Raw genomic sequence first — 13,030 nt, forward strand, 5'->3', positions numbered from 1 at the left:
AGGATTATTAGGAACACCTGTTCAATTTCTCATTAATGCAGTTATCTAATCCAGTGGTTCTCAATTCCAGTCCTCGGGACCCCTTGCTCTGCACATTTTGTATGTCTCTCTTATCTGACACACTCAATTCAGTTCATGGAGTTTCTCCTAATGAGCTGATGATCTGGTTCAGGTGTGTTAAATAAGGGAGACATACAAAATGTGCAGAGCAGCGGGTCCCGAGGACTGGAATTGAGAACCACTGATCTAATCAACCAATCACATGGCAGTTGCTTCAATGCATTTAGGGGTGTGGTGCTGGTCAAGACAATCTCCTGAACTCCAAACTGAATGTCAGAATGGGAAAGAAAGGTGATTTAAGCAATTTTGAGCGTGGCATGGTTGTTGGTGCCAGACGGGCCGGTCTGAGTATTTCACAATCTGCTCAGTTACTGGGATTTTCACGCACAACCATTTCTAGGGTTTACAAAGAATGGTGTGAAAAGGGAAAAACATCCAGTATGCGGCAGTCCTGTGGGTGAAAATGCCTTGTTGATGCTAGAGGTCAGAGGAGAATGGGCCGACTGATTCAAGCTGATAGAAGAGCAACTTTGACTGAAATAACCACTCGTTACAACCGAGGTATGCAGCAAAGCATTTGTGAAGCCACAACACGCACAACCTTGAGGCGGATGGACTACAACAGCAGAAGACCCCACCGGGTACCACTCATCTCCACTACAAATAGGAAAAAGAGGCTACAATTTGCACGAGCTCACCAAAATTGGACAGTTGAAGACTGGAAAAATGTTGCCTGGTCTGATGAGTCAAGTCAAGTCAAGTCAAGTCAAGTCAAGTCAAGTCAAATCAAGTCATCTTCATTTATATAGCGCTTTTAACAATGTAGATTGTTTCAAAGCAGCTTTACAGAGATGAGCGTATAATTTAAGGTAACAGAGATTGTTTTGGCTTTATAGCAGAGTTAAGTTATTTTCCATCTAAAGTTAGTTTTGATTGATTTGCTTCCGTCGCGACGATCATTTGTTATTAAATTAGGGGCCGCTAAGACGACACCATTCCCTCTACACAGACTTTAAACGCGAACCTGTGAGAAACGCTGATGGCATTCACATGCGCATTTAGAATGGGTTCTATAGTTATGTGCGTTTGAATATACGCAGGTTTGGAATTCCCTACAAGCCAAGCCTAAACAAAGTACTTGTCTTTCCTTATAAATTTTGAGAAAGAATTTTATTATGAGTCTCGATTTCTGTTGAGACATTCAGATGGTAGAGTCAGAATTTGGCGTAAACAGAATGAGAACATGGATCCATAATGCCTTGTTACCACTGTGCAGGCTGGTGGTGGTGGTGTAATGGTGTGGGGGATGTTTTCTTGGCACACTTTAGGCCCCTTAGTGCCAATTGGGCATCGTTTAAATGCCACGGCCTACCTGAGCATTGTTTCTGACCATGTCCATCCCTTTATGACCACCATGTACCCATCCTCTGATGGCTACTTCCAGCAGGATAATGCACCATGTCACAAAGCTCGAATCATTTCAAATTGGTTTCTTGAACATGACAATGAGTTCACTGTACTAAAATGGCCCCCACAGTCACCAGATCTCAACCCAATAGAGCATCTTTGGGATGTGGTGGAACGGGAGCTTCGTGCCCTGGATGTGCATCCCACAAATCTCCATCAACTGCAAGATGCTATCCTATCAATATGGGCCAACATTTCTAAAGAATGCTTTCAGCACCTTGTTGAATCAATGCCACGTAGAATTAAGGCAGTTCTGAAGGCGAAAGGGGGTCAAACACAGTATTAGTATGGTGTTCCTAATAATCCTTTAGGTGAGTGTATATTAGGTAACAGTTTACAATAAGGTTGCATTAGTTAACATGAGCTAATATAATAATAATAAAAAAAAAGTAATCTGATTACATAATGCATGTTACTTGTAATGCGTTACCCCCAACACTGTAAGTAGTTACTTATGCAAGTTCAAATCTAATCCTGTGTTCCTCAAAATATTTGTATGACATCACCTGGCAAAGGTGGAGCCAGCAGCTGATTGGACAAGAGCTGCAGGTGCTCAAGTGTGATGTCTCGTACAGCGGGAATGTGGAAGAGACGTGTGAATGTGTGAGGGCTCTTGGGAGCAAAGATGTTGAGCAATGCCATGCGGCAGTACAGACGCGCGAGAGCACTTTCACAACGCAGCAGCTCCCTGAAAGACACAAGCACAGAGTACTGAACATTCGGCTTTAGTGTTGCCTTTGAAATATGATGCTTGAAAGGTGAACTCTTTCAGTAAAATTCCGACATTTTTTTTTATCTACAATAGGAAACTGTCTTGAAAAAATGCATTACCGATGAATTTGGATGTTGCTGCTGTCCAGAGACACCAGGCCATTTGCTGCAGCCCTGCGGGACCCTGCTGGTGGCCTCTCTAGCATCTCAATGGGGTACCAGTACCGGACTAACACACCCTCACTTCGGAGATATGTCTCCACCTGGACCAGTTCATTGGGCTGAATACACACAAATGAAGACATTTCAGCGAACTTTCAGATTTGTTGCATTTTGAAACAAGTGCATTTAGAAGAGGTTCAAATGCTAAATGTGTATATAAGAATGAATATCACATAGCCTGTCAAAAATATGTATGGACCATTTTAATTTTACGAACAAAATAATGCAATGCGGGACAAATATTTATATTTATTTGTTTAAAATGTGAAGCATTTCACATTATTGTCCCTCAATCATGAGAGATTTATGCTGATTTCATTAGAGATTTTTTTTTTCTTGGATGCGGATGATTCTCCTTACGTCATAAAGTTATCAAAGTTAAAATGGGCAAAGTAATAAATATAAATACAAAAAATATAAAAATTAAGTAGAATACATCAAGGTGCACAGAGTCAATTGTCATGAACATGCAAAAATCATTTAAATAAGGCTTATTTTCTTTTTTTTCTTTTTTTTCTTCACATGAAATGTTTTGATCCCTTTAAACAGAGTGATTTGGAAACTGAAATTTGACTAATGTGGATACCCACAGAGTCTACATCGAGCACGACACCATGCAAGCCAAAAGTCTTCAGCATGCCCCGGATGGCAAACTTTGGTAAGGCTGTTCCACCTGTGCTGCTACAGGTGTTGTTTCCCTCTGGGCAGCGGATGCCCACTGTTAAGCCTGTGGGGAAAATGGTTACATTTTTAACCTGTTATTCAGTATATATGCATGTACAGTATATGTATGTATAGAACCAATGTGTGATCTCCACAATAGACCAAACAAAAGTAAATGCATAGATCCTAGGACAAATATTCATGTTAACGTGCGCTTTCACACAGACCTTTGCGGACTTTGTCAATAGTAAACTTATTGGCTTCATCTTTGATGTCCTCGATGGTTGGAAGGTAGAGGTCACGAGGAATACCTCCATTCTCTTCATATAGGAACTCAACAGTCTGACGTGCAATGTCCACCATTCCTGCCAGGAATAACAGCATTATTTATCCTAAACTCATGGAGAAAAACTTGTGAAAAAGAAGTGCACATAATTGTGTTGAATATGCAATTGCAGTGTACTTCAAATTTTAAAAGCATAAATAAATATCCAGTTCAGTAATCAAGAGGCCGCAGGGTGATAGGTCCTTTACATGCAATCTGCAAGCAATCACATCATCCCCACATGGCACAAGCTGATTAGTCTTTGTTGTTCCTGCAGCCAATGAGATTGCTTGCTCAAGGTGCATCATGAGATTGCTCGCTCATTGGCTGCTACAGTGATTAAACCTTATGAGGCGATGAGAAGTTTTTTGCACACAAAAATACTTTATTCTCTTCTGTGTCAGTCTCTGACGCTGTTTTTGTTATTTTTATTTTTTGGCACACAAAAAGTATTCTCGTCGCTTCATAACATTAAGGTTGAACCACTGTAGGCACATGGACTATTTTAACGATGTCTTTACTACCTTTTTGGGCCTTGAAAGTGGTAATAATGTTGCACTCAGTCTATAGGGGGGGTCAGAAAGCTCTCAGATTTCATCAAAAATATCTTAATATGTGTTTTGAAGATGAAGGAAGGTCTTAAAGGTTTGAACTGACATGAGAGTGAGTAATTAATGACAGGATTTTCATTTTTGGGTAAACTAACCCTTTAAACTATAAAACATCTTCATTCAATTGCAATTAATATGCTATTAAGTGTCCAAAAACATAACATTTATTTCACACTTAAGTATATTCTTTTAAAGTATATGATTTCTGTAATAAGTACTATTTTTTTAAAGGGGTGATGAACTGAGAAATCAAATTTTCCTTGAGCTTTTGACATATAAGAGATCATCATACTATAATAATATCCTGTAAGTTTCAGAACTGAAAACTACCTTGTTAGTCCAATAAAAGCTTTTATAGACATCAGGCTCAGCAAACGACTCGTTTTTTAAAGTGGGGAACAATGACGTCAAAGAGGATAAAACACCGCCTCCACAAAAGAAGATCAACGCCTACTTCAGCACGGCCTGTTTAGCCCCGCCCACCGATTCGCCCAAACATGCTAAATAACATAGGACGACATGATGATTGCTAAACCGGATCGAGCTACTTCCAAGCAATAAACATGCTGTTTACTAAATATTGTGCGTGCCTGTTTGTGGAAGAAGACAGTCTGCATAAGCTTCCTTCGGATTCCAGCATGGTTAAACTTTATTAAATCAGTCAATCACAATTTCCCGACACGGATCTGCCAGCAACATGTAAGTAACCATGTGTATTCTAATGCCTGATCTGCGATCAGTGATTTCTGATGTGTAATTATTCAAGTTCAGATATCTTTCTCTTAAAATCGTTCAATACTGTTTATGCATCAGTGACTAAACGATCAACTTCACATAATTTCTCGTAGTATTAGGAAAATAATATTTTTTAAACTGTTATTAAAATATACAGAAAGCGATCAAAGAACGATCCCTTTCCATTCGCCCAACCTGTCAATCAAACAGCACAGCGCGAGCCGCGAGAGCTTAAGCTCTATATTAAGATATATCTGGACACTTACCAAACTCGTGATGAAATATTGACACTGTTAAACTACACAACGAAGCTCTTACTGTGTATTCACATCGTGTTTGCATTGTGATTTGGTGTAAGCATTTGTGAGAGTGCAAAAATTGCGTTGCAATGATAAGATCTTTATTCACGCGATCAACAGACTGTTGTCATCTGCTCAGTCAGTGCTCATCATGCTGCAACCTTTCATGCGATGTAATAGATTTAAATATAATGCTTTAAACGATACTTTTCACGATTTGTTAATCTTGATAGCTGTAATAGTAAAAACGTAGTAAAAGTTTTCGAGAGAGTTCATGTAATACTAGCTATTTCATATGCAAGCATGTCAGCCAATCACAGCAGTGGGCGTTTGCACTGCAGTCTCACAGCAGACACGCCCCTTAAAACTGAGCGTTCAAACCTGAGGCTGAAATCAGGCTTGGAAAAATGGCTTTTATTTATAAATTATGACAATTTTTGATGTAAAAATCATACTAACATTATAAGGGCACCCCAGGCAACATTATAAAATAATAAAACAATCCAGTTCATGACCCCTTTAAAGTATGCTAAAGTTACTTCTTTTCATGAGGAAATGTCTACCCAGCTGGACATACTGACCACTGATTGAATAAATGAACAGGCTGAGAGGGACTCTTTTAGCCATTGTAAATAAATAAAAGAGACATTCACCGAGCTGAAGTGCTCCTTTGATCTGATCCAGACCAGACTTCCTCTCTGCTTCATTCCTGAAACGACGCCGAATGGTTGGAAAAACCTTGGTTTCCCACGCTTTCACTAGCAAGGCGTAGTGATCCTCCTTAACAAAGAGACGGCGAGAGAAAAACATAAAAGGTTTCTTTGAAAAGACAGTTTGCTTACACTATGTTGGGGGTGTAACTTTCAAAATGCTTTAGAGAAAATTAAGGGCCTAGTTATGAGCTCTCCATACCCTAGGAATGTCTTCATCATCTTCATCATCACTCTCATCATCAGCAATTAGTGGCGGGTGGGCGTTTGGCCCTGAGACGACCAGATTCTCATAGCTCAGTTCTACCTTGTAGTGACAAGAGGCATCGCTATTGTATTCTGTAAATAAAATCACACCACAAGAACCAAAGTTTAACCCACATGAATCTGATATTCATTACTGAGTCAGTCAGATAGCAAGTTTTATTTAGAAGAGGGAGAGACAACATTCAAAAGCAATCTAACCTCATGTACAGTACATGCATACAACTATTCAAGCTGAAAGTATTAATATTAGTTAATGTTTAAGTCGACACTCACGTTGCTGTGCTGTGACGACCGCCGCAATGCGACACGGAGGACCATGAGAACCAGAATCAGACGCCACACTAGTGCCGGCATCATTGTCGCTGTCGGAGGCCATGGCAAAGGGCAGAGCCTCAAAGTTGGCACTGATCTCCTCTGAGAGGTCCATGCAAAGGTCAGCAGCGTTTCGGTGAGCCTGTCCCTCTGCGTACGCAAACAACCGGCAGCCAAAGTTTGCGTGGATCTTTGTATTCTGAAATTACACAATGACGAATCATCATTACAATTTTTTATTATTTATAAAACAAGGCTAAAGGGCAAATAAGGAAACCAGTGTACAATAAAAAGACATTTATAACCAACAATTACATAAGCAACAGTCTCCTCAAATAAGTTTTTGGATGCTTAAACCATACATAAAATAAAACAGAAAAAAAAAGAAAATTACTAAAACTGAAATAAAAATAAATAAAATAAAGCTAAATAGAAATATAAACAAACTTTATTAAATTGTAAACTAAAAATATACCTCAACTAATAATGATTAAAAATTTATTCAAAATATTAATGAAGACTATAGCATTAAAATAATCCTAAAATAACACCATTTCCTTTTTCAGTAGCATATTATTAGTATGCTTTCTGCAAAACCTCTTGCAGGGATTTGTTTCCCCTCACAAATGTATCCAGTAAACCTATAAATGGACTGAAACAATTATGAATTATGTTGAACTTTATGTGCACCATTGGTATGCTTTTTTTATTTATCATTTGTTTGCAAACCTTCTTCTGAATGTGGACTACAGGCCACATCCCTCCAGCCACATCCTCCAGATAAGGGGCGAGACGTTGACCACAGTAAGTGAAGTAAACCCTCCCTTTAGGAGGCTGACCGGGTGGAGGTGGAGTGCCTTCCAAACGCTCCCAACCTATACCAGCAACATCCCCTGTGTCAAAACATACAAGACAAATCATCACTGGGGAAGCTTGAGAAATTTTCATCAAACCAAAAGAATGTCATTAAACTTTGTGAGTGATGACAAATACTGGCATTTATAATGTTTTAAAATGGTTGCCTACCAGCGTTGGGGAGTAACTAAACATAGCAACCCTACTAACTGTACATAGACTACAGAACAACAGAGAACCAGCATAGCTTTTTCAGTAACAAGGTCATTTTACCATCAAGCATTGGTCTGTTAATAAAACACTACATTGTTGGTTTTTACAGTACAATTTTTTTTATCTTGCTCAGTATCTTTCCTAATTTAAGCATAAAACCATGAAAACAATGTTATTTTGCTTCTCAAGCAAATGTATCTTGATTTAATTATTATTGTTGTTGTTGATATTTGCTTTGGAAAACAAGCTAAAAATACAGCGTGAGAATCTTTTTTTTTTTTTTTTGCAGAGTATGTGATATTTTATTATGCACACAACTTTACAGATGAGGAAGTTGAGTCAATAAATCAGTCAATAAATAATAATCATCATGCTCCTACAGTATTAACACTCAATTTCAGATCTTTAAACACAAATTTTAGTTTGAAGTTCGACTGCGTTCAATAATAATCACCCAAGTTCAGGAAAACAAAATGACAATGGGAAAATACAAGTGAAATAAAGAGTAATTAGGGAGCGCAATAGGAGCAAACAGAAAGCATTAGTTATAGGAGTTAGGGAATAGCATGGCCGACTTGCATTTTTGGGAAAAAAACTGACTGTGAAATATCATATATTATAATTAAATTGACAAATACATTTTTGTCTTACATTTTAAACCATTGTGTTTTAATAATCTTTTGTAATTATGACGTGTTAACTACCACATTACAGCACATGTAAAGTACTTGATTATACAGTAATTTTATGTAACGTGTCATTTGATATATTAATACATTTTGGTTCATATATTTTAAAATGTACTAAATTGCAACTTCATCATTCCAGATGAATACATGACAAACAATTCCTACAAGTTTCAACGGAGTATAAATGGAGTTAAAGTATATTTTAAAGGTGCAGTGTGTAAATATTAGCGGCATCTAATGGTGAGGTTGTAAATTGCAACCAATAGAAGTTACGGTGGCCGACAGGAAAAGATGTCGTCGTCTGAGACAGCACAGAATAACCAGTAAAGCAATGAGGTTTCTTTACAAAGATAAACTAAGAAATTATGTTTACTTAATTATTCAGTAAAACGATATGGTAATGCGAATATTATTGTTACTTCATCATGGTGGCGCAAAATGGCTATTTCAATGTAAGGGGACCCGCGGTGTATGTAGATAGAAATTGCTCATTCTAAGGTAATAAAAACATAACGGTTCATTATGTAAAGTCTTTATACACCACTGAAAACATAGTTATATATATTATATTGCATTTCTGTCAACAGACCCTCCTAAATATTACACAATGCACCTTTAAGTTACAGCAGTACATTTTTAATGATATTTTAAAGACAACAGAAGTAATTATGAAAGGACATAAAGATGTACTTTAAGTACTAAAGTATGTACTTTAATGTACTAAAGTCCTCAAGTTCAAAAAAGCACTCTACAGTTCAATTTTGAACTATTATACAATTTTATTTAATTGCAATTAACATGCAATTAAGTGTCGAAAACATTACACTCACAGTTAAGTATATTATTTCAGTAATAAGTACTATTTTTATAAGTATGCTAAAAGGTAGGGTAGACAAATTGTTTTATAAACACTTTTTGTTAAACTGTTTGAAACTCTCTTCACATCCTAATAGCAATCAATAATAGAGGTGGTCTAAATATTAAAACATGTACATGTATTCTCTGGAAGCCTCAGGACCAATAAATGTCCTGCCAACATATGTATTTCCATACCTGACCTCTCACACGTCATAAGATGTGCAGAGCTGTAGACTGTAAGCCACCGAGAGTTCCTCCTCTTTTACAGTTCCTCCTGAACCAAAACAACGATCTTATGCTGCGTTCACACGCCATGTCATAACCGTAATTACGAGATGGTGACCCGGAGCTGTTCAAGTCCTCAGACACCGATTTATGCGTTTCTGTCATCACTATCAATGCCGAAACAAATCTCGAGCAGTCAAGTGGAACAACTAGAGCTCTGTAATTTGTTTACGTTCATTATAATGTTATGTGCTTTGAGACATGAGGAAATTTAACGGCCTCATTCGTAACACTTTACAGACTCCGCTGTGCTAGAGTTTATGCGTTCATGTGTTTTGGAGGAGGCGTGGCTTTGGAGTTTCCCTGCGCTTGAATACTTAAATAAATATAAGAAAGAATTTGGTAAGAAATGAGAGAGAGAGTAATCGATGACAGAATTTTCATTTTTGAGTTCAATAATTAACTGAGGTTGTAGCTTGGGAAGCTGCAGTTTCCAAAGTAGCTTCCCCAACACTGTTGCCCATAAAGGCAGTCGGCTTGAACAACATAATGTGCTTGTGGTTAAAGTCTGAATGCTCAAATGAATAAAGGCCGCTTGGAACAAGGTCCTGTCTCACCAGGAAGTAGAGCCACGTCTAGTCTCACACTCTTCCACTGCAGCAAACTGGAGCCATTATAGTGTACTGCCCTCCCATTACTGAGCGGGAGAGAAACAACAACAAGGACGACATGTAAAAAGAAAGGGGTTAGGATGGGAAGCAGAGAGGAACAGAAAGAACAGGTTGATAGTCGGTACGAGTGAAAGATTATTGAATGAAAGGATAAAAAGACTGGGTCAGTACTTGTGGAATAGACAGGTGCCGACAGGATTCGTCCAGGCACCGTCTCTCTTCTCGGCCTCCGGGGAAAAACCAAACGACACTATAGGACCGCTATCATCCTCCGAATCTCCAAAAGAAACAATCTCTATCTCCCAGTAAAAAGATGGAGCCTGGAAACCAAAAAAGAGAGAGAAAATAAGAAAGAGGTACAGACAACTCGTATTGGCCTTACACTACTGTTCAAAAGTTTGTGGTCATGTGGTTAAAAATACAGTAAAATAATAGTATAATTTAAAATATCTCCATATTTCTCTATTGTAATACATGTTAAAATGTAATTTATTCCTGTGATGCAAAGCTGAATTTTCAGCATCATTACTCCAGTCTTCAGTGTCACATGATCCTACAGAAATCATTCTAATATGATGATTTGATGCTCAAGAAACATTTCTTACTATTAACAATGTTGAAAACGGTTAATATTTTTGTGGAAAACGTGTATTTTTTCCCCCCAGGATGAATAGAAAGTTCAAAAGAACAGCATTTATTAGAAATAGAAATATTTTGTAACATTATCAATGCCTTTACTGTCACTTTTGATCAAATTAATGTGTATTTGCAGAATCAAAGTATCTTTTTTTAAGTGCATGTGCCAGTAACAGGCTGTAGTTACCTGAACAGGCACAGGTGAAGTGGCATAGATGAAAGTTCCTCTGGGAAGGCCTCCACCCGCGCTTGGATCTGCCAGAAAGGTCACAGAGGTCAAGTGTGAAGAAAACATGCAGGCTCGAACCGGAGGGAAGACGCGTGACGGACACCATGTGATTTCTTTAGGCTGTGGAGAGAGAGAAAAAAAAAGTGTTGCGTTTGCAAAGCAAGGTATTCACAAATCATAAAAAACGGTCATATTATCTGTTCATCCAATCAGAAGGCTTTGAGGAGCTTTGTGTCTGCCAATCGTTTTGTGTTTACAGGGCACCCCATAATGCAAGCAGAAAGCGGAGAGAATGGTATAGATAAATAATAATATCACACTTTAATTAATCAATCTTAAAAAAAAGAAGAAAAAAAAAAAAAGGCTTCTCTTGATCATGTTAAATCAGCACTAATGAGGCTCAACTCACCTGTCTTTGATCAGTTTGCACTGGAGGTGGTGGAGGACGAGCACAGTCTCGATAAAGCATCCTAACCCTCTCACACTGCACCTCAACCATCACTAAACGCTCTCCTACAAACACACACAGAATTACATCTCATAACTGAATACTGTCACCTTCGACTTGTTCATTAGGGTGTTAGAAAGGTTGTTCATTTTTTGAAGGCAGCTTTCTGACTCTGAGTTGGTTTGTGTAACATTAGCAACACATTATTAGCTGTTTGATAACATAGTCAAGCAAAAGGCTAATCATATTAATTACTGATGTTGTAAAGAGCGATACCATTGTGCAGCGTTTACCACAGTAACTTGAGTCAAGTTGAAAGTGGATCTCTGAGCTGGAGTGAGTGAGTGGAGGCGGGGCTAATTTACATATTCAGATATCCGTGAATACTAAATGAAGCAAGGGTGTAGAGTTAAATTCAAGCTATTTTAAGGCATGAAGATTTATTTATTTTTACAGGAAAAAAGTTTTAAGGGATACAACTATTGACTACAGGGGGACTTTAAAATCGCAATAATGTATCGTGGCTAAGCGATCATGAAAATATCATATTGTGGGGCCTCTGGCGATTTCCACCCCAACTGAGCAGTGTTATTTTAGTATAATTTATATACTATTATAGTATTTATTAATAATTTTAATACATTTTTATATTTTTTGCTTTAATTTCATTTTTGAATAATTTTTGTTTAAATATAGGGGCTGTCACCGTTAACACGTTATACACAAACTAAGTTTCTCGGCTGAATAAAGCAAACCAGCGCCTCGCTAGAAAAGTTTTGATGGACAAGGATTGCAATCAAGGTACAGTAAGCATGCATGAGTTCGCTACTGTATATTGCGTAAACAAACCGTGTGTGCGCACTCTCGGTGCACTGAACACACACTATATTTATGCACAGACACATTTCATTATCATGTTTCCACAAAGACTCTAGATAATGTTTTGATTTGTCATGTTTTTGTTGCTGTATTTAGTAATTCTGAATGGATCCGTGTTCTGTAGTAGGTATACACAGTCAGATCAAGGGGGGGGGGGATTATAAAGTCTACTTATATCATTCGGTTATTTGGTGTCCTTTTTTAGAAAGACACCTAAATTTACCTTGAAAAAAAACTTGAAAAAAATACAGTTTTGTGAGAATCGTCCTTCAATCTGATGGTTTACTTTGCTGGATATAGCCAATGAGAAAATGAAAATATTAAACAAGATAAATGGTGTATGCTTAATTTCACGATAAGTGTGGGATTAATCACGATTAGTCGCACAAAAAGGGTGCGATTAATCACGATTAAAAATTTTCATCTTACATAATAAAATATATAGAAATATATATTTTATTTACACTTTTTGTGTGTTGAGGAAGTGTAGCTTTATTGTTGTCAGCACTCACCAGGACTGCACTCCTGAGCTATCAGGTTAAGCACCTCCACTGCTGCTGGACACTGCTGAATAAACTCTTCACAAAATGAGCTGTCCTCAAGCAGCTGCGCCATCACCAAACACGCTCTGACAGAGACACGCACAATAAATATCCCATATGGGTTCATAGCACTACTGTACAATGACACATTCTTCCACATTCTTGTTTTGGCTGTGCTATGTCACAATATAAGATGCACTGAGGTTCTGACCTAGTTCTGATCTCGGCCAGAAGACGCACCACAGCCATCACAGGACTGGCTCCGTCTCCAGACGCAGGGAGGGACGTGTGGATGGACAGACTGCCCTCCTGTGGCAGTAACATGGACTGCACTGCTTGAACAACCTTCTCTGTGATGGACAGCTTATGCAGCGGCAGAGCCTTACAACAAACACAGAGCTCC

General features: G+C 38.1%; 1 protein-coding gene across 4 annotated transcripts in view; it reads right to left on the reverse strand.

Annotated features, from left to right (window-relative positions):
• Positions 1-13,030, reverse strand: part of hectd4 (HECT domain E3 ubiquitin protein ligase 4) — a 95,150-nt gene that overhangs the window by 27,279 nt on the left and 54,841 nt on the right. For all 4 annotated transcript variants that reach the window (XM_079865509.1, XM_079865508.1, XM_079865507.1 and 1 more), the window contains exons 43-56: positions 12,839-13,008; positions 12,598-12,713; positions 11,168-11,271; positions 10,717-10,878; positions 10,065-10,213; positions 9,840-9,919; positions 7,112-7,275; positions 6,344-6,581; positions 6,006-6,142; positions 5,747-5,873; positions 3,351-3,488; positions 3,051-3,187; positions 2,359-2,519; positions 2,034-2,215 (exon numbers count right to left, since the gene is read on the reverse strand). In XM_079865509.1, coding sequence (XP_079721635.1) covers positions 2,034-2,215; positions 2,359-2,519; positions 3,051-3,187; positions 3,351-3,488; positions 5,747-5,873; positions 6,006-6,142; positions 6,344-6,581; positions 7,112-7,275; positions 9,840-9,919; positions 10,065-10,213; positions 10,717-10,878; positions 11,168-11,271; positions 12,598-12,713; positions 12,839-13,008 — 2,065 coding nt within the window. The remainder of the gene's footprint in view (positions 1-2,033; positions 2,216-2,358; positions 2,520-3,050; positions 3,188-3,350; positions 3,489-5,746; positions 5,874-6,005; positions 6,143-6,343; positions 6,582-7,111; positions 7,276-9,839; positions 9,920-10,064; positions 10,214-10,716; positions 10,879-11,167; positions 11,272-12,597; positions 12,714-12,838; positions 13,009-13,030) is intronic.

Source organism: Squalius cephalus (genome assembly GCF_949319135.1).
Source record: "Squalius cephalus genome assembly, chromosome: 3".
Classification (NCBI taxonomy): Eukaryota; Metazoa; Chordata; class Actinopteri; order Cypriniformes; family Leuciscidae; genus Squalius; species Squalius cephalus.